Genomic DNA, 22,393 nt, shown 5'->3' with positions numbered 1-22,393 from the left:
CTTTGTCTCTATTTCCAGCAAGATTTAGAAACTTCAATATTCTAGAGGAGAGAAGTTCCCAATACTTAGGCTCAGCTGGTGTTCCTTCAGGCATCCCCAAGAACCATTCCTCACGTTATCATAGCCACCCAGTAAGGAAGGTTCATGTCCCCTCTTTACAAAGGAGGTAAGTGCACCTGAGAACAGAGTCTCAAGCACAGGATTTATGACCCTCACACATACGCGTTCCCACCTGTGCCTCTCCCGTGGAGGGCAGTTCCCCGGAGGCGGACTTTGACGCAGGACCCTGGGCACCTCCTGCCCTCCCTCCACCCCCACCGTGGAGTCCAGCGCCCGGGGCAGGCTCCCTCCGCCACACCCCTCTCCCGGGCCCATTCATCTGCCCGCTTGCGTCCTCTCTCCTCTCCCGCTCTTTCTTCCAACTCTGCTCAGTTACCTCATAAAACTCTTGTTCCCTTATCCTTTCTCTCTCTTGTTCTCTTCCATATGGGAACTAAAAATGTATCCTAAGCTTGCCTCATGACTGCCAAAGTAGCGCTAGCAGCGTCACGAAGGGAGACATAATGAGGAACCAATGCCGTCAACGTCTGACGCCCTTGGAAGCACCCAGAGGGCCCTTTCAGAATCTCCACAAAGGCACCTTCTACTTTCTCAGCCCTCCTAATTAAACTGGCTTTTCCTCAAGTACCAGCATTCTACCTAAACAAAAACCTTTTGTCTTCACTATTGGGTTTCTGTTTTAATTACTAGCATCACAGCAACATCATCTTCTATTACTTCGGTTGCAAAGATACAGCATGTCAGTTACATTTTAAGTTAAATTGCAACACTATGTCTATGAAAAATCATGTAGTAAATGCCAAACTGACTTAAACTTTTGGAATAAAATCAATTTCTAAATTAGGACTTATCTTTTTTTCCTATTCAGTTTTAAAGGCTTGTTACAAGAATTTCCTCTTGGGCATATTTCCTTTCATACATAAATGTATGAAAATACAATAGTACCATCCTCAACATCACAGCTTTATATGCAGTATCCCTACCTGGAAAGTATATTATTATAATCCAATTTTACAGATGAGGAAACTGAGATTCAGAGAAGTTCAATAACTCACAGCTAGTAAGTGGCAGAGCCTGAAGGCACACCTTAGTCTGTTGGCCTCCAGCTGATGCTTTCTTAGCCACCATGCTGTCCTTCTCCCCTGTATTGTCTGGTGCCACCCTGCACACACTTCAGGCTTTCCAGCATGGCCCAGGATAAGCCATGACTGTGTGATACACCTCCCCATCATTCTCTGCCCCTCTACCATGGTCTTCCCCCCAAACTGTTTAGATCTCACCAAATCTCAGGAAGACAGGGGAAGAGACCAGCAAAAGCTCTGAAGGAAAAGCTTTAATCAAGATCTTTAGTAAATTCAGAGCTATTTTAAAAAACAAAGCTGTATCTTGCAAAGAGACTCTAACCGTGCAATTAATAATCAGCACCTGGCATGCATTTTAAATAGCTCTCACCTGGCTCTGAGCACCAGCACAGAACATGGCTTATGCACCCTGGCTATTCTGTTATCAAGAGTGCTGAGCTTTCCTTACTAAGCTGCTCTAATGGCTGTAATACAGACTGGTTGACAAGGTACCCTGGAACAGAGACTTTGTGGGCTGCAGCACAGTTAAAGGCTAAGAAGAGTGAGAGCCCAGATTTGATTGGAGGAAGTGACCTTTTTCTCCCAGCTCTGCTGGCTCTTCACCTGATGCTAACATGTGAGGCCAGAGTCCCTTGACTCTTGCAGCCTACCACACCGTTACTGGCCTCACCCTCATTTCAATAAGACTTTGGTGCCTGTGGTGAACAGGCTCACTTACCCTCCACTCTACCCTCTTCTAGTTTACCTTCCTGTACTTGAAAGGCTGGAAATTCAACATTTCTCAGACTCTCTTGCAGCTAGCATTCTAGATACAAAGTAGGTTCCTCTGAGAGATGTACTTTGATGAGATCCAGAATGCAGAGCTAACTGAGGCAAAAACCATCTTCTTGTCCCCTTTTAAGCTGTTTTTGCTCACAAGCAAGATCATTAAGGGTGAGCTAATTTTTTTGTAGCATCATTCCACTGTCCAATCTCTGTCTTCCTGGGTATTGAGAGGTACAGGGAGCAGCAGCTTTTTTATTCTGGCTTCCTGAAGCCTGGACTGCAGCTCTGGGAGGATGTTTTGAGCCCCTCTTTCTAGTGGTGATCTCAGAAGTGGTAGCGCCCCCTGGTGAGTCAGGCCCAGATCTTCCTCCTCCACCTCCTCCTCCGTCAACACCATAATCACTAACGTTTCTTGAATGCTCACTATGCATTAAGCACTGTGCTAAATGGTTTCCATAAATCATTTTATTTAAACCCCAAAACAACTTCATGAGAGGGGCACTGTTAATATCCCTTTGTTTCAGATGAGTCTACTGAGCTTCAGAAAAGAGAGGTAAATTACACAGAATCAGAGCAAAGCCAGATCTGCCCCACCCCAAAGCTTGAGCTTGTCTCTTCAAAGGTATCTGAAGACCCTGGACCTTTTAGCAGATTTAAATTGCCCATACACATTATGTTGCTGAAAAGACATCATTCTTTTCCCTTAAATGATATATACATAGAGGCCAGCCTATTTCATGTCAAGTTGCATCTAAATGAAGACTTCAATCTAGTTAAACAGAAAGGCAATAAAAAAGTCCAGAGGTATCATTTTGTAAAAACTTCTCTAAGCCATACCAAGCCCATTCTTATTGTAAGAATTACAGAATTAAGATGAAAGCAGACACAGCCTTCTACCTGGCCCTGGAAGGACGAGAGCTGGGGGAACAGCCGTGCACTCACCTGGTGCTCTGTTAACAGCGAGGTTTCGGAAATGGCTGCCTTTGATCATTTCCACAGATAATCGGCCCGTTGTGGCATTATAGGACAGCCCCACCAGCAGCTCTGGCGCCCCTCCATGAGACAGCGACTGCGTGGATGAAGCACTATCACTTTGAGAAACTGCAGATGGGCTGAGCAGAGACTCTCCACTCTGGAGGGGAAGAACAACAAAGAGTCCATTGGCCCACGCTGCACTCGGCCCTCTGCAGAAGGCCCATGCTATGTGTGGTGAAATTGTAGCCAATCTCAATGGCTGCCAAAGATTACTAACGGCGCACTCGGTGTGAATGATAATGGGCCCAGGGCGCACAGGCGTGGATGAGATCCCCTGCACTATTAGCTGACATATTTGTTTCAAGAGCGTCTCCATTCAATATTTCCTCTCTAAAGACAAAACGGACAAAGAGTGTTATTTCTAGCATAAATCTAAGATAGATGCAGAGCTAGTAATACATTTAATATAGACCAAAATTCCCTCCAGTGTGACCTGTGCTCGAACATTTCTGTGGAACCCATCTACTCCAGGCATGTGTTTTGTTTCTGTTCTCTGCAGCTTCTTGATCAATAGAGCAACACAGGAGGCATTTTCTCTTCACTAGAAAAGAAATGAGAGACGTCTACCACTGCGTAGAACATTTGGCCCCTGGGGCTACTTCTTAAGGTCGTCAGGAACGTGCCAGAAGCAGCATGTTTCCTCGTAAGGAAGTGAATTACACTGAAAATGAGCACTTTTACAGCTGTTTGATAACGAAGCTGACCCATGGACTGAGGATCTCAGAGACTTTGTAGGCACCAGACAAACCCAGGAGAGAGCCCACATTTTGTTAAGTTTATTCACGTGCACGCTTCTCCAAGGCACTCACCTTCGTGACCAGACACATAGGGACGAGGAGAGCAAAGCAGATCAGGACGCTGACTCACTTGGGAAGCAGGAGCAGGAATGGGCCCCGTGGAGGCAGGCCAATAGCCTCCTGGAGCCACCCCTTCCCCCACCAGGAATAAGGGCATTGGACTTTGCTCAAACCTTTCTTCTCAACATCTGAAATCATTTCCTAAAACTTATCCAAAACTCCAACAAATAAACACATTAAAAGGAATTAAAAATTCTTCACATCTGTAGGAAAATATCACGTTTACCAAGTCATAGGCATCTCTGTCAAGCCCTGGGTTTTCATGGAACACAGTTGGTAAACCATAGGGCTGGTGCTTTTGGTGCCCTATAGCCCCTGCTGTCTAGATGATGATAATCCAATAATGAAGTATTTTCTTAGTTTGAGGTGAGGATCACCCCTTCCTCTGGGTTTCTATAGTAGCGTCTACTGTGGCACCCATCACCGCACAGCTCATCTCTTCCATCAAAATCTGAATCCTTATAAATCTCGCAGTCCACAGTGCAGAGCCCAATGTCTGGCACATAAACATGCTCAACAAATAACTGGTGAATAGAAGCATTTTTACCTCCAAAGTTCTTTCTTGTTTCCCCCACTCAACTCTGTGCCCCCAGCACACAGCACAGTGCCTGGCACAGAGAAATAGGGGTATGACCATCTCTGTCCCCATGCTCTACAGTGCAGGATTCCTTCCGACCTCCTGCGGCTTCTGTTGTCCAGGATTTCAGATATACCTACTCAGAGCTTAAGAATAAAGAGGGATTTGTGCAGAGATGAGACATGATCTGGCTTATGGATTAAAAGGCTCCTTCTGGCCCCCATGTTGGGACTAGTCTGTAGGGGGCAAAGGCAGAAGCCAGGAGACCATGTAGAGGCCATTGCAGTAATCCGGTGGTCAGGTTCAGGTTGTATTCTGAAGATAGAGCCAAGAGGATTTCAAGTAGAAAGGAGAGAAATCACAAATGACTTCTACGATTTTTGACCTGAGCAACTGAAAGGATGAAAATGCCTTTAGCCAAGATAGGAAGACTGCAGGTGGGGTGGATTTAGGGAGGCAGACATCAGGAGTTCAAGTGTGGAGATACTAATTTTGAGGAATTGAACATGTAAGTGGCTGGCTCTCCCATCACTGCACTCTGGCCTTCCTGCCTCCTCTCCTCTTCCTCAGACACGACAGGCTCCTTCCACCTGCTGACGCCTGTGGGTGCCCCTTCGCTGTCTGAAATCCTTGTCCTCCACCAGTCTCGCTGCCCTGATTCCCTGAGTGCTGTGTTTTATCACTACCTCAAAGAAACTTTCTCTGACCTTCCTAAACAACAGAAGCGTCCGTCACTCTCTTTCCTTGCCTACCTTGGTCACTGTCACCCTCCCTCACCAGCCTGAAAGCTTCCAGGGACAGAAGCATCATCCATCTCATTCCTTCCTGCATCTCCTTTGCCCATATGTGCCTGACATCTAGTAGGTACTCAGTAAACATTTTTGAATGGGTGACTGATTGGCCCAATAGCCCAAGATAGCTACCTGATCTTTAAACCTGGTTTTTAAAAGGAGACCCTCACACTCATGACATATAACCCACAGCAACAGTGGGTTGCCCATCTCGTAGACACATAAGCTGTGCTGCCTTTCCTTAAAACCCTGAGGGATGCAGGGGACGGGACATGTGGAAGAAGCCTGGTCATAGAAGGTCTTAGAAGCAGCTGGAGTTCAGCGCTGCTGTTGCAGCTGACTCAGACACACTTGTTAAGGACTTCACCTTGAAAGCCCCTTCTCAGAGATTCATCTTAATGCATATTGGGGGCAGAGAAGGGGGATGGGTGTTCAGACCACTTATCAGCTAACCAGAAGGACAAGCCACCTCTCCTTGTTTTTCCATGCCCGCCACCACAATGCTGCTGTCATTTCCTAAAATGGATGAGGAATTCATCCATCAGGTTATAGAGACTATGAGCACAAAAAACCCATTGTACCATGAAGTGCAAATCATGGCTTATAAGGATGAAGAGAGCCAAATGGAAAATTACATTAAGGTGTTTGAATTCACAGGCTGAATGTACTAAATCAAGAGCTAACAATTCCAGGACCTCAAACACACCAAGTCATTAGCAACACCACTCCACATACTCACACTGATATTACTTCTTGGCTCCAGAACCAGAGTCATTTTCATTTCCCCTTCTGGGTGCAGGTGGCTGAGATAGAACAGCTTCTCTCCCATCATCCTCTCACGGGTCATCTTGCGGGCAGCGTACAGGCGGAAGCGGACAGCACAGGTAGGCACATCTCTGGACTCCAGCCTGGTGAAGGTGACCTTCTCCTTGAAGACAGGGTTGGGGCCTCGCTGTATGCTTGTCCTGCCCCTCTGTTTCTTACTGGGCAGCAGCACTACGTGAACTTGCCAGGAGTTGACACCACTTCGGTCCTTATCCGGGAGGTCCTGTGCTCTCACAACGGTCACTGTGAGCTTCTGGCTGGCAGCTCTATATTCAAAGATGACATCTAGGTCACCACATTTTGAGATGGGCTCTGGGACCCCAGATGGTGCCTGAAAATTGGTCCCATCCTGTTCCTGTTGCAGACAGAGGAAAAGATTTGGAAAAGAAACGTTAATGCCCAATTACATTTGGAGAGATGGTGTCCGTCTGTGCTCCTTCAGAACCACGCCCTTGTTGACTACTAGCGCATATCCCTGTACATTAGAAAAGTCTGTTTTCTGGTCTGTCTCTCCTTTAGATTGTGAATTCTTTGAGAGTACAGTACCTGGCATATGGAGAGCCTTCATGAATGCTTTTGGAATGAGTGAACAAAGCTTTTATATTTTGCAAAGTGTTTTCATATACACTGCATCTCAAAAAGCACAAATGACCACTATCATTGAAACCAACTGAGATGCTAGGTATGAAATTAGTCAACTACACAACTGCTGAGAGATAACTCTTCCTTGAGTCCCCAGGAGAAATGGCTGAGCGTGGGCCTGTGCTCTACGGGCCATGACCTTCTACAGACAAGGGTCCTAATCGGGGTCACAGAGAGGTGATCCTTCAGCAGATTTTCAATCTACATGGAGGAGAAGTTTGGGGCAGAGCTTCTCAAACATTCACATGGACTTGAATTATCTGCGGACCCTGATTCAGTAGGACTGGGGTGAGGCCTGAGGTTCCGCATTTCTCAGAAAGTGAGAAGGATGTCATAGGTGACCTCAAATCATGCTTGAGTAGCAAGGGTTTAGGAGGGCATCCCCGGCAGCCATTTAGCAAACAGCAACACTGGACTGGAGACAGAACACCCGGGTTGAAATCATAACTCTACCACTGACTAGCTTTTTGACCCTGACCAAATACACCATCTTCTTCGTATGCTAGCTGAAAAACGAGCATTAAGATGCCTACTTGGTAGAGTGTCATTGTGGGGTTTTAATATATGTGAAAAATACCTGGCTTAGACCAGATTCCATAAATATCTATTCTCATTACTGGACTGGCGCTACCTGTTTTCAAGCACGAACCCCCTTATTATGAAATATCACCCTTCGGCAGCAATTCACCTGTAGCTAGTCAGACCTGATGACCTCACTGAGAAAGCTGAGCTGAACTGCATTACTCTAATGAACCACCCTTCAACAAACTGTAAACAATATCTGTATAATTTGATTTTTCTTCTGAAAGCACGACTCTCACCCATAACTAAACTTGGTCTGATTCTTACTATAAATCAGAATCAGTTCTTATTTACATAATTAAATACCAGGCTTTGCTAACTCAAAGACCTCTATATTTAAAAAAAAAATAAGACACCTCAAAAATGCACATTCATCAACAAAGCTTTCCCACAGAGTTCAGGTGAAAGTGGATGGCTGTCTGGAACCAGACATCCTTGGGAGCCCCAGGTCTACCACTTACTACTTCTGTGACATCAGGCAAGTTATTTGATCCTCTCTACTTTCTGTTTCCTCAACAGTAAAACAGGGATGACACCAACATTAATAGAGTTGTTGTGAAAACTAAAGGATTTGACCCATAGTAGGCATCTTATAAACACACTCTCTTTTAAGATTCACTTAAGTCTACCAAGAAAATTTAGGCTTCTTGCAAAATAAGGGAAGCTTCTTATATCCTCTCCCCTGAGCATGCATTCATGTGTGAGTGTTTCTATTCAGAGGTACTTAGTTTCAAGTGATAAAAGTGGTTGCTATAGAGACTTCTGAATACAACTGACTAGTGTAGATATAATATTAGAAGCAAGTCTCCAAGGAGTTAGACCAACTCAAAAATCAAGTCACAGTCTTCTGTTAAGACTCCCACCTATTTTAGCCCACTCTTGATCATCTCTACATTGCTTGCTGAACCATAAGTAATAATAGCTAACATCCACTAAGCCCTCCTTCACGCCAGGGCTTAAACCAAAGGGTTTACCATACTAAACCCTTTATAGACTGTAAAAGCCCACTCTTATGCACTTCAGACCTTCTTGGCCTCACCTCTTATTCCATCTTCCCCTACAGGCACAGCCTGTCTGGGTTCAAAGTGGCTTCAGCCTGGCACAGCCCAACAAAGTCTTACCTCTTGCCCATGCAATGGAATTCTCAGCTCCCACCACAAGCCCCTCTGTTGATGTCAAGTCTTGGAAAGTTACAGAATCCTGCTCAGCACTCATGTACATCATGTACATAAAGTCCAGAGTGTGTGTGGGTTTAATGCCCAAGGTAGGACACTTTTCCCGCCTTGGGCAGGTGTCCTGAGATTGGTTTATATGACTTCCTAGAGTACAGTCCCACAAGATGAAGCCTTGAGTCACACAGGGTGGCCAACTCAATCACACGTTCTCATACTGGCTCTCTCTTCTTCCCTGCCTCACCCCTCTTGCCCCTCACTCTTCTTCTTGGGATTGCACGTCCTAACAAAGTAGCCTCTGTTTTTTGGGAAATCCAGCTACGAAACATTATCTTTTTAATATTCATGTTAACCTAACGAGGTAGGTTTTAATATTTTCATTTTATAGGAGAGGAAACTAAGGCTTAGAAAGGCTAAATAACTCACTCCCTGCCCCCAACATCATATGCCCAGCCAGGATTATCCAGGATTTACCAGTATTAATGCTCAAAATCCCAAACCTTATGTTGAACCATGATATCTCCCTTCCTCTCCCCCAGACTTTTCACCATAGCTATTTATATATATAGTAGCTGTGTAAGATGAAGAGGGAGTAAGATGGGAAACGGGAGTTGGAAACACACGCTACTTTGAATTTCACATCCTTTTAGGCCCCTGTTCTGTTAGTTAACAGTTCCCAGTTTGTCATCAACTTCAATGCCAAGGTAAAAATCTCCTAGTTAAGAAGTCTCTCTCCACTTATCTATCAGGCTATCTATTCAGATCAATGCTCATTCCACCTGCAGGTCAGTGGTAGAGTCCTCGGGAGAGCTCTGAAATAACTGCCCTGAGAACCTTGAATAGGACACAGCTCCAGATGTCGGCCAGGCTCTGGAGGGGGACGATCGAAGCTGCGGCCCCTGAAAACTGGACTTTGCAGCCCCTTCCTGGGTTGATCTGAGACAAAGATTTGTGAAGGCTGGTATTTTCATAGCAATTAATTATTTCAACACACTTTACCTATCACCAGGCAACTAAAGGCGCTCCTCATGTGGGTACTGTTAATACCGCTAATCCATCTGACCTTCCTGCAAGGTAAAAATCTCTTCATTTTTATCCCCATTTGGCAGATTTTAATTAACTTCTCAAGGCCAACCAGTTAATCAGTGGAAAGCAGAGATGAAAAGTGGGACACCTGCCTCCCTGTGTGCTCAAAATCGCCAGCCACACTCCCGTTGTCTTCCCTGCCAAGCTCTGGGTCAGCAGGAAAACGTCGATGGCTTTTTCCAGCAGAGAAGAGCAGCGCTTGAAAATCCATCAGCCTAACAGGTAGTCACACTGCGTGACTGGTTTCCTTCTGAGGCCAAATAAATGATTCCTTTAGCTCTAATATCCCAGGTTTTTCTTTAAGATGAAAATACTTGCACCACATTGTCAAAACTCATGCAGGTTTACAGATTTTTCCATCAATTGAAAGCCTCTCTGTTTTAGTCAGATAGTGTTGATGTCATCTGTGTGGTCCTAAGTAAACAGACCTACAATATGTTCCTAGTGCCAGATACGCAGGGGAAGACAGGGTCCTTAATACAGCTAAGAGGCAAACAAATCAATTCTTTAAGGCAAGCTAAGGCTGCAAAGCAGGCAGTTACAGGAGCTGCCTCTGAGCTGCATTTGAGGTTCTACTGTAGGAGCACCAAATTACAGTTTTTGTCTCAAAATAGATAGGAGGCTGAATGGAGCACATAGAGATGTCTGGGTATTTTTGGAGTCTGAGAACATTTAGTGCCCTCAACACAAAGTCTTCTATTAAAGCTCCATGAGGCCGGCAAATGGGAGGCTACCTAGAGAAAGCAATTCTCAGCCTAATGGTAGAGTTATCAAGGAGACAGAGTATCAACAGGCAGGGAAACAGTTCTGTTTTGTTTGTGTGGTGAGAAAGCCAAAAAAGAATATTTTTAAATGTTAAATGTTATTGTGTGGGATTTGATATGACTCTTGGCAGTAAACTGACAAGGAAGCAGAATTTCTTTACCAAACTTAGAAGGTTAATAGCCTTGGGTGTCTCTATATGAAGGGCCACATTAACAAGCCACAGATCACAGATCTGAGTGACCACCTCTGGTCCTCAGCAGTAACACCAACACAAGGGCATGTGTGCACACGTGCACACCTCCTTATGCTCTCTCTACACGCCCAGTGTCTTAGCAGTAAAGCTTTGGAACATGACTTTCTGTGATTTTTTTATTCTCCTTGATGAGCATTTGGTGTGTATGATAGTCCAGGTCATAAGAAGAGATTCATCCTGTTTATTTTCTCAGTCAGACTGATGCTAACAAAATTCACTCACCCTTTGCCTTCCCCTAGCCCCACAAATTATATTAAAGTTTTGTATACTTATATGATTTATTTCATCAAAATGAATTTCAAAGTAGGTATAGACGCTACTACTTAATATCTCCTAATGTCATAGAATCATAATAGGAGGGATCTAGCTAATAAAGAATAGCCATGAATGCCTAGAAGATAAAATAATGTTTGTAAAATCCTTATCACAGAGACTGGCACATCATAATTGCTTGATAAATGGTAGTTTCTATCATCATCACCTCTAGTCATACTGCTGTGTGGTTAGGCATATTCTGGAGCAAGTTTTAATTGCCAAAGAAATTTAGAAGAAGCATATTTTGTTAGAGATTTATTCCAAAATGGAAAGTCAATGGCCAGAGGGTCATTATAGACTAATGCCAACTCCTGGATCTTCAATTCATTCAAAGCCAACAAATATACTCATACTGCAAGATCCTCATCATAAAATCTTGTATAATTTCATTTGAAGGGCCATTGTATTTTAGTTTAATTTTCAAATAATTCTCATACTCAATCATAACTTAAGATTTTGGGTAAATAAAAATAGATTCCACTTAATTGAAACCATGAATGAAATAAACCAGTCTCTCTAAAGAACTAAAAACATAGATAAAAAAGAAGCCTGTTTGTTGCTGGGTCCATTCTGCCACGCTTCTTCTTCTCTTTTTTTTTTTTCTATTTTGATAGAAATTTATTTATGATTCTTTTATTGATACATATATGGGCTGGGCCTTGGTCATATGAACAAAAATTTATTTCAAATAAAGGCTCTTTAGGTCTTTGTTTTTCAAGGCAACGCTTCCTTTTCAGAGAAATTTTTTCTTGAGAGATGGGAGAGGAGGGAAGGGAGAGGGGAGAGAGAGCAAGAACGAGCCAGAGGGCACACAGCACTCAAGCAACGAAAGAATGAAAAACAAATGACTTGCCTCTGGACTCCACATGGAAGAGCTGTCGGTGGCATAGGAATCTTCAAATCCCCGGTTATTGAACGCTGTCTCTATCTCCAAGCTGCCCTCTGTGGACCGGTGCTGGAGGCTGTGAACCTCATTGGTCTCTTGGGGAGATGCACCATGGTGCCTGGTATCCCCCACCTCACCCAGGAATGACTGTGAGTGGACAGCAGTGGGGTCATCTTCACCATGAGACAGATCCTCAGAATAATTCTGTTGGCTGGTTCCATCCAAATCTAAATTTGCAATAAGGAAATTATTTTAAATGTATTATTTTACACCTTTTTCCCCAGAGAAATTGAGCAGTAGCAACTACACCAATCAAGACCTCAAAAACAAAATTCACCAAATAATACTTGCAGAAACATAACTCTATCCATACAGTGGATAAACTTGGTCCATATAATCAAAAAGACCATTAGTTCATTATGTGGGGTAGAAGAAGGTTTAATACTTTCTAATAATATAAGTGTAAAGGATGTGTATTTATGCTAGAAGGATAAAATAAATACATTAGCTTTTGTTGGAGCTAATGACCATGAGACTTTGGGGACGGATCTAGAAAGCAAGAACAACAATCTACTGTGGAGTTCACATGGTCTCCTGACTTTACCCTTCTTCCTCTCTCTTCCACGTCCACCATATTACCCTCTGCTCAAAAAGCTTCAGTGGTTCTCTCAAGTAAAACGTTCTCTGCTTGATCTGAGGAAGGAACACTGGACTTGGATTCAGATGATCTGGATTTAAATCCTAGCTCTGTCTTAAGAATGAGAACATTTGAACTGTCTGAACCATGTTTTCTTTTTCTATAAAATGATGATAAAGCCATTAGAAAGTCATTGTGGACACATGAAATAATATCCACTTGGCAGCCAGTAGGTCTTCCACAAACATTAGCCTTGCTTACCTGTCTGGCCCAAACTGGCCTGATCCAACCCAGCAAATCCCATTTTATACTGTTTACTCCCAACTCACTGTCACACGTGATCTCACTGGCTCATGAAAATGTTAGTTGTGTATTTCTGCTCACAGTCGTCCTCCAACCCTGCCTCCTGTCCTTTCCTTCCTGTGCATCCGAAGCCCCGACAACTCCTGAATCTTCCCTGACTTCTTCAGACACAGTGTTTTTTCCGACCTTAGTGTTGTTCTACTCTCTCCTTCTGTGTCAGTACTCCCTCGCCCTGTTCATCCCCGCCTCTCCTTCCATGTCTAGGTTACCCTTAGATTCTACAAAAAAACTGACAAGGTCTCCCTAAGCAATCGCTTTCACCCTAACTTGCCTCCCATATCTAAAAAGTAGTTAAGGATGTCTTATCTCTTTGGCCTCCAGTTTCCTCTAGTAGCCCCCATCCCAGGATGAGAGAAAATTAGAGATATAGACCAGACGAGTGAGTGGGAAGACAAAGTATATATCATAAATTCAGCTCTTATTTACACACTGTCTGTTAGCAATTGTTTCCACCATTAGTCTTAAAGCCTTGGCTAGAGCATAAGCCCCTGGCACTAAGCCACATAAATCTACCGCACAGTCGTTATCCACCAGTGGGTTTCCCTAAGCCTTCAAAGAACTTTGAAGCCTAGGCAGGTAACAAATACCTGAAGCAGCCAGGTGTGCAGCAATACGGAGTGGCGGTGACAGTGGTTTACCAGACAGTATATGACCCACCTATAGTAAGCATGCCAACTTAAAAACATATTCTCACCCTCTACAGACCACATAAAAACATCTTCAGGCAGACTTGGTCCTCAGGGCACAACTTCAGACTCTTGATTTGGGATTTTGCAAAACCATGGCAAGCCACTGAGAAACTCCCCTATCTGTCTTGTTATTCTTTATAATTTAGTTCAGGCCCCTTGGAAACACTTTCACAGGGCACCACAAAATTTTCACATTCACAGTTTCAGTTATTTGGCAAACAAACCAAAAAAAGGCCACAGAAAACAAAAGAACAGAGATATTCCACATGCAAAACCCTACAACATAAAGCAGAATTTTCTTCTAAGGCTCTAATTAGCACATCCATTCCTCACATACATGAACACTAAAATGTCCTATTAAACAGTGGGTCATCCATCAATGCGTGTAGCACCCAGCAGGATTTCAGCACAAAATCTAACTTTGCCAAGAAATTACCCCCATAAAATTGTCTCATGACTTTAACTCCTACAGTGGTAATACCTAGATCGGTAATAAGGGGATATTCAAAAGCTACATTAAGCTTTGAAAAGCTATTCATGACTGAAAAACATAAGAACTATATTAACGTAACAAACCATTTTCCTTGACAGACAAGCAAGGGATGAATTAGAAAAACAAATCTGGGGAACAAGTCAAGCTGCAAGGAGGAGGCAAGGGAAAGGTGAGTCACCATTATGTAAAGCGGTCTTTCCATGCTTTAGATTAAAGAAGGTCATGTCGCCTTAAACACAGATGGAAAAGTAATGGCCTGCTGTCAGAGAAACATACTCTGGCTTCCTAGAAATCATAGGGCATGATTATGTCTCATCAACTACATTCATTTCAGTAGAGGGAATCTTAAACACGTTTAGTCCACATCCCACTTTGATGGAGTGTAACTCCACTATCCAATCACTTTCTTTTACTCTCCCAAACCCCTCCCCACCAACAACCATATACAAATATTTTTGCTTACCGACTATGATGGTCAGTTTTATGTGTCAACTTGGCTAGCCTACAGGACCCAAATTATTCAATCAGATGCTAATTTAGATGTTGCTGTGAAGGTATTTTGTAGACATGATTAAAGCCCTTCAGCAGTTGGCTAAGTAAAGATTATCCTACATCATCAGTCAATTCCAAGGCGTTAAGAAAAGAACGGAGGCACCTCTGGAGAAGAGAAAATTTCACCTATTCTCAGCAGCTTCCACTCAGATCTGAGAGTTTCAGCCTACCCTATGGATTTCAGAGCTGCGTATCTGTTTCCTAGCCAGCCCCCACAACTGCATAAGCCAATTCTTTGCAATAAATCTCTTTATATACGTATCACCCTGACATCACCTTGACATATTTAAAATCCTGATTGATAGACCATCCCAAACAAAACTGAGCACAGAATCTGGGAGTAATTGAGCTGTTTTAAACGACACCAGGAAGGCAACATCTAGCTTTTATGAAACACCCTAAGAACAAAATATTTCACAAGCAAAAATAAGGCTTTGCTCAAAAACAAAACCAAAATAAAAGCCTCAGTAAGTGGACTATTATTCTGCAGCCCACCTTTCACACCAGAGACCTGATGCCCAGTCTCTGATCCAGATCACTTAGCCCGAACCCTCTTTGACGTTATCGAGAATACAGGACAATTAATGCACAATAACACTAAGTCAGATATGTGGGGCAAGAGAGAGCTTTCCTGGACTATGAAGAGAGCATGGCCTGAGTTCTAATAATCTCACCATGCCATCTAGAATGAACGATCTCACGTATGATGAAACACGAGACAACCTACAGTAACTCATTTATGGTCAGATTTTACTTGGATTTGGATCTTTAATTCCACTGGTCCAACATTTTAAATACATTTTTAAGGTGGAAGAATTGTCTACAATTAAATTTTATCTTAGAAAATCATGTTTAAGGTAGAGTGAAAAACAGCTAAATAGAGAACAAGCAAAAGAAAATTCCTCTCTGGGGTGCATGCTTAATCTCTTCATTATTCTTCATTGCTGAAACAAATTCACTGATCTAACAATGAACGAAAAGAAATGACACAGAAAAAAATCATGCAATAAAAATTACATTAACATTTCCGTGGCATTTGACAACCTAAAATGTAGCATGCAGTTATTCATTCCTATGAAACTCCTGACTTTCTACAAAATCTACAGGTAATTTGTTCACTGTAGTAGACTTTTTCCTCCCTCCAGGAGAGAAAAATTTACCTTTTCTATCACCATCTCCCAAAAAAATTCAGAATCACCATTTATGACAGAAGTTGTTGCTAATTCTAGGAATGGTAAAGGTTAGAGCAGTAGTCACAACTCTCAGACATCAGCCATTTGTATAAATCAGAAACTGGACACTTGGGCTTCTGGGAAAGGGGCCATTAGCTGTAGAATTAAATGAGCTACTCCTAGGCAGTCAACGGCTATTGACTTTCATGAGCTCACATTCGCCCTCTCAATGAAGAGAAAGGAATACTGGGACATAGCACTGGAGAGCTGAGAGGGAAGAGGGTGTGAGATGACAGAGGGTCAGTAGCTGCTGTTATCACGCTTTTGTTACACAAGGCATTTATTGCTTGGCTTACTTTGGGCTAAAAAGAACAGCAATAAACTATGTTATGTTGACCCATATCAATAAGTAAAATTACATGATGGATAGTAAATTATTATATTCCTGTTCAAAAATAGAGTTCTTTTATGTCAACTCTCTTTTTTTTCCTTTGTTCTTTTTTTGCCTGCCTTATCCACATGGTCAAGTCAGAATTTCTTCTCTGTTATCTTCTCTCAATTTTGAACTCTCCTTTTTCTCTTTCCTCTGCCAAGTAATGAAAAACATGGAAGATGTACAACTATGCCCCCATTGACCGATCACATGCCCAAAAGGAAGGGAAAGATTAGAGAACCCAGATCATTTAGATCAGGTCACCAAGGTGGATGGTGTGACATTTTCTCTAGGTTTTTACCAAATATAATTCACAGACCCTTCCCTGGTCCAATGTCCTGTGCCTCCTCAGGGTTCTGGGCATCAAGGAGTCAGGGAGATGCCTGACCTTCACTCTGGAAAGCATTAAGACATATTGTACTATTCTTTTTGCAGGTCATCTTGTGTAAATGGCAGAGAGGGAGGAGGACTCTCAACAACACCTATCCACCGTCCCAAGCTGTGCTGACCCTCCCTCTAAGTATCTTCCTCCCCTTGGTGACAGGTGAACTTAGTATGAAGATGCTAGAGGATGGCATATGACCTTGCCCTTGCCCAGTAATTCTCATGTGAGGGATGGTAGAGAAACTACAGGGAACGAGGGAGAGCATGCAGGGCATGTGTTGTTTGAAAAAGGTTATTCAATATTATCGTAGTACCTATTTTTATTTGGAAGATAAAACATACCTATTGTTTTCATAATACAAGCTATTAAAAGAAAACCTTCAAAAATCTTCTGAGGCTATTCAGATACATGGAAAATAGACTCCACGACTCCAATTGGGGGAAAAGGGCACAGCATCTCAATGTCAGAAGACAGGTAGGTGAAATTTTTGTACATATCAGAAGAGGATAAGATTTTTAAAAGCTTGATAAATACCATTCTAGTCACTGTTCAAAATGTACAAAGCAGTAACCTACAAGAAGGAAGGGGTCCCACAAATCAGGGGTCAAGACCTGGGCACTTCTGATCCTTCCCCCTCCTTGTCCCCTGCATGATGGCCCCCCTGTGAGGTTAGGAGCAGCCCTTCTGCCCTGTCTGAGCCCTGGGTCCTCCTCATGTTCTCTTCCTCTCTGGACTCTCAGATGCAAGCGCAGTGAGGTAACTCATGAACACTCTTACCATTGGCCATCCCTGGTCTGGATAAAGGAAGGGTTTGTTGCAAAGAATACCTCCACAAGCAGACACTTCTGTGCCATCCTCTTCGTGGGTAGAAAGCAAGCAGCTGAATTTGGGTTTCTGCTCAAATCTTGTCTGCTTTCCTTTCTCAGATGCTCCTGAACGGAAACTCTGGGACCGCGACACGGAAATCTCAAATTGTTTGATCACCTCCTCGTCACTGTCAGAAGATGTGCACGGCTCTCCATCATCTCCAAAGCTGTCAACTGGGAGCAAACAAGAGCCATGAGTCTCCTGAGGGACCCAAAAGAGCACCGAGATGATATTCCAGGAAAACAAAGAATGTGGACGATTGGTCTGGGTAAAGCAGGCCCAAATGGGATAGAAAGAACTTAAAGTACATTTGAAGCACAAATTTGAGTCCAAAGGAATAAAACAGGAAGAGAAGGCTCATGAGAGAAATTAGAAATATATGGCTAGAACCCAGGAGAAACCTTTGGGACACCTGTAATCAACGTAACGGGCCCTTTTGTTGAGCCAGCAGCCCCACTGATGCGTTAGGTTGCTGACACGTGCTCCTACCCGGGAACAGGACCATTGCATGGGCACGTGCCTCATGTGCAGTTCTAGTCAGCAATGACAGAAAATATGCACTTTACCTCAGCTCATTTATTGGAACACATGGAGCCAAGCCCCACTTCAGAAAAGAGATATTTGCAATTGAGATTTAACAAAAGCTTCCTGGTTTTCAAAAGAGACACCCATACTGTGTGTCTGGTTTAAAAACAAAACACTAGTTTATACTAGAAATGTTCTGAGCCTTTCTCAGCACTAACAACCCAATCCAAACACCTTTGAATTGTTTGTGCCACTTTCCCCACATCCCCCACACCGGTCCTCTCAGTTTCTCCAGATCCTTCCTGCCTTGGAGTTCTCTGCCTTTGTCATTCCTGCTGCCGGGAAGGCTCCCTCCTCTGGGTGAGTGTTTACGTGGCTGGCTCCTCTCCCCATTCAGGTCTCAGCTGGACTTTCACTTCACCCTAAACACTCCCAATGCCCCACCTTAAGCAGCTCTCTTCACAGCACCTATCATCTTTATTTCTCTCTTCTCTCCCATAACTTCCATGAAACTAGACATCACCAGTTTTGTGAACTGATGTCTCCCCATTATGTAAAACCATGCCTGCTGCATAGTAAGAGCTTAATAAATACTTGTTACATGTTCAATAAATTGGTGAACAACCAGTATTTTCTCCCAAGCCAAAGCACCCCGCACAGACACTCACACACGATTCCCCATGCCTGGAATCCTCTTCCCCAGCCCCCACCTAGACTGGGCAAGAATCCAGCTCATCATTCAGGTCTCAGCTGAATCATTTCTTCTAGAAAGCCCTTCCTCGACACCTTAAATGAGACTCAGGGCCCCTTCCAGGTATTGTAAATAGCTCTCTATCCTGCCCCGTCAGTGCTCCCTCCAGCGCTGTGGCAGAATTACCTATTTATTGCCAACCACTACACCTACCCTGTACACACCACGACGGGGAGGGGCACACCCGACCACCCACCTTTGTGTCCCACAGGTCTATCTCTGTGCCAGGCATGGGGCAGACTACTCTGCACATATTTGCTGAATGTGAATCGGAAATAATAAATAATGGGGAATTATTTTTTAACGATTTCCTCCTTCCACCAAAAGTCACACAGTGATCCCAGGGAAGAATATGGCTGCTCACTCACAGGTGGGCTCTGAAGGTCACTTCTGAACCAGAAGCTAAGAAGAAATAAAAAGCCATATTTTAAGTGAGAGAAAACACTTTAAACACTAGCCTGGTCAAAACATTTATTCTCTGTATTAAAAGTTGATATTCCTGAGGTTCTCTGGAAGATCAGTAATAATAACAAACACTTACTGAGTGCTTTTTATGTGCCAGGAACTGTCCTAAGTGCCTACCACATATGATCTCATTTGATCCACACAAAACCCCTATTATTGTTCCCATTTTCCCTGTAAGAAAATCGAGGCAGAGAGAATTGGCTGAAGACCACAGGGCCAGTCAGGGGTAGAATCAAAATCTGAATCAAAGCAGCCTGTCTTGAGAGGCCACATGTGTGGTCACCATGCTGGAGAACCAGAGAGAGGTGGGGGAGAGAACTCTCACTCCGCATACTGAGTCCTGGTGGCCAAGTCTCTTAACCTCTCTGGCCCCGTTTCATCATTTGTGGATCATTTCTAACATCTGGAGCATTTCCCAGGTCTTTTCTAGATTTAATTCCCCGACTCCAGACTTCCTGCTCACAGGCATCAACATTTGATCTGTTTCTCCTTTATGGGGCAGCTGATCCAAGAACGCAAGAACACATCCGAGTCAGCTCACTCAATTCTATTGACTGTGACCAGCACTGTGGGGGGGGGCCTGAAAGGCTAAGCGTCAGAAGAGACCGCATTTTCCACTAATACGCCAAGACTGTCCCAATAGAAAACCATCACAATGGGCAGTCTCCTCGTGTCCCAACATGCTGGACACAGCACTCTGGTGTAGGATGGACCATCACACATGGGAGAGATCTAGAGACCAACAGGAGCAAAACGAAACTCTCCACCTTTACAATGCAGGACCAGCTAAGCACCAGGGAAGAGGCAGAGGGATACACGCACGGGAGGGGTGAGTGGATTAGGCATCTGTTGGAGCTCTTTCCAATTCTGAGAGTCCATTCCATTTGTAATACTAGGCTAGTTATTTAAAATTTAAACAGTCATAAGTCATCAGTTGCAAATTAAGTGAGTTACACCATGGACATTTCCTCATGTATAAAATCAGTAAGTAGAATTCATTAATTTATCAGTATGTGGTCCTTGATTTTTTTCTCCCATGAGTCACTGATTATCCATAGACCAAAGATTCTCCTCATTTGCTATGATAATCAGAAAAGCAATTATAATATTTCTCATTTACCAAACATATACTATATGTCAAACACCTTCTTGAGATTTTGTATATATTATCTCAGTTAATCATCACAGCAACACCATAAAGAAGGGATTATTATTGTTCTTCCCATTGTAAAGATAGGAAACAGAGACACAGAGATGATAAGTAACTTGTCCTATGCAACAAAGTTAGCAAAGCAACAAAGCTAGGACTTGAACATGAATCTATGTCCTTAGCCACTGTGCGTATCATCAGACATCACTGCATCGGGACACTAGAGCCACACCTAGCTTACTTTTCAGAGTGAGGTGAGAAGGGGCTTTGCCACTTCCACCCTGAAATCCGCCAGGAGGTTGCTTCCTTGTGAGAAGGGCAGAGCAGTGGCAAGAACAGTCAGTCCCTGTGGGAGTGAATGCATACAGGCAGGCTGCAGTGTAACTGGCCTATTGCTCCTCGTGGAATTATAAACACAACTGCACTTGATATTCTAAGCCTCACTCCCCAAGGATCTCAGGAAATTATCCATCTAAAAAGGAAACCTGCCACCCCTCCTAAAAACCGCCGAGCAGTAATAGAAGCAGCAACAGAAACAGTGGTGCTATTACAATAATAAAAGCAGTCCCACGAACAGCACTCATCATGTGCCAAGAACTGTTCTAGAACTTTACATAGGTTAACATATTTACTCCTCACAATAATCTAATGAAAAAGGGACTTTATTATCCCCATTCTATGGATGAAGAAACTGAGGCACAGTGAGGTTAGTAATTTGCCACAGTCATAACACTTAATAAACAGTAGAACCAATATTCAAACCCAGGCTATCTTGCTCGAAAGTCAGTCTTGTTAATGACCATGTTATGCTCCCTCTACCATCTGTTGCCTCAAAGAAAAAACTGCCTAAATCCTAGTTGAAATCTACACTATTGTGTCTTATCACTAAGAAGACAAAAATCACATAGGTTGGGCTTGAAAGGATTTTCATGAGCATCCATCTATTCCCTCATTTTCACAAAGAGAAACCAAAGCCCACAGAAGCAAAGTGACCTGCCCCTGGTTATACCCAGGGAGGACCAAATGCAGGTCCCCAGTGCCCAAGGTTTTGCCACATTGTTTTGCAAGCTCTCTAGCCAATGGGTTATTTTTTCAAATTCAAATTTTGACTCACCTTTTTGAAAGATCCCAGCTATTTGCCTTGGAATGAGTCTATGTCGACAACTATATAGCTGATCTGGATTTCAATCAACTTAAATCTTTGAAAATCATAAAGTCTCATTTAACTCGTGGCACTTATTTCAGAGATAAGATACTACTTTCTGACACACCAAATAAATACCAAGTTCAAACCCCTTTCAAGGTAAGTATCTGGGAAATAGCACAGTGGGAATTTTTGCTAAAATCTTCACTCTTTCATCCAATTAGCTTGCTAATATAACAGAAAAACAGTTGCATAGTTACCAGTGGTGTGCATACATCTTGAAGCTGAGACTGTTCCTCTCACTCAATCAGAGAACACAGATCTAGAAATCACCTAAATATCCACCACCAAAGAGAAGTTAGACTCTTCTGGACTCTTTCTGACGAATGCCCACCCAGCTGCACCCTGGGTCCACACACTATTGAGGTGCTACCATGGGCTTCATGCATGGGTAGGAAGTTCACACCTTTGACAGGCAGGGCTGTCTGTAGACCCATCAATGTTGAGTCCCTACTACAATGGAGTCAGGATGTCCCTCCCTCTAATTTTTAATGAATTTTTTTCTAGGTTAAGTAAGGAGAGGCAGAGGAAATGCCATCTTCATCTTCCACATCTAAGAGACAAGAAGGCGGGGTCTGCTGTCAGGTGTAACATTAGTCAAGGCTATAGTGGTTAAGAGCGCAGAATCTGGAGTCAAGCTGCCTGAGTTTGAATCTGGGATATTCTACTTGCTGGTTTGATACCTAAGCAAGTTCCTCAATCTTTCTGAACTTCAGTGTTCTTATTTTGATATTCCTTACTTCCTACAGTTGTTGAGAGGAATAAAGGAGATAAACTATATAAAAACACTTAGTGCATGCCTTTTATATGATATGCTCAAAAAACGTTAACTATCATTATTATTATTCCCCATTATGGCAGTGCCCTGTGTGGAAACCCGTTTATGAAGCCTTATACTTACATGCAAGGAAAGAATGCGCCTGTTCTTGCAGGGTCTGACTTGAAAACTCATCATCAGGGTTGTTTTAGGAGAAAAGTGGAAGAAAGAAGGGCTGGGACAGGAAAAGATTAAGC

At 43.2% G+C, this 22,393-nt stretch overlaps 1 protein-coding gene across 8 annotated transcripts in view; it reads right to left on the bottom strand.

Annotated features, from left to right (window-relative positions):
• Positions 1-22,393, bottom strand: part of SYT16 (synaptotagmin 16) — a 175,641-nt gene that overhangs the window by 24,813 nt on the left and 128,435 nt on the right. For 7 of the 8 annotated variants that reach the window (XM_046647718.1, XM_046647723.1, XM_046647719.1 and 4 more), the window contains 4 exons: positions 17,245-17,457; positions 11,661-11,920; positions 5,907-6,347; positions 2,850-3,039 (listed from right to left, as the gene is read on the bottom strand). In XM_046647718.1, coding sequence (XP_046503674.1) covers positions 2,850-3,039; positions 5,907-6,347; positions 11,661-11,920; positions 17,245-17,457 — 1,104 coding nt within the window. The remainder of the gene's footprint in view (positions 1-2,849; positions 3,040-5,906; positions 6,348-11,660; positions 11,921-17,244; positions 17,458-22,393) is intronic. The other variant, XM_046647725.1, reaches the window with a different exon arrangement.

This window comes from Equus quagga, chromosome 20 (genome assembly GCF_021613505.1).
Source record: "Equus quagga isolate Etosha38 chromosome 20, UCLA_HA_Equagga_1.0, whole genome shotgun sequence".
Taxonomy (NCBI): Eukaryota; Metazoa; Chordata; class Mammalia; order Perissodactyla; family Equidae; genus Equus; species Equus quagga.
This window is presented reverse-complemented; position numbering and strand designations above follow the sequence as displayed.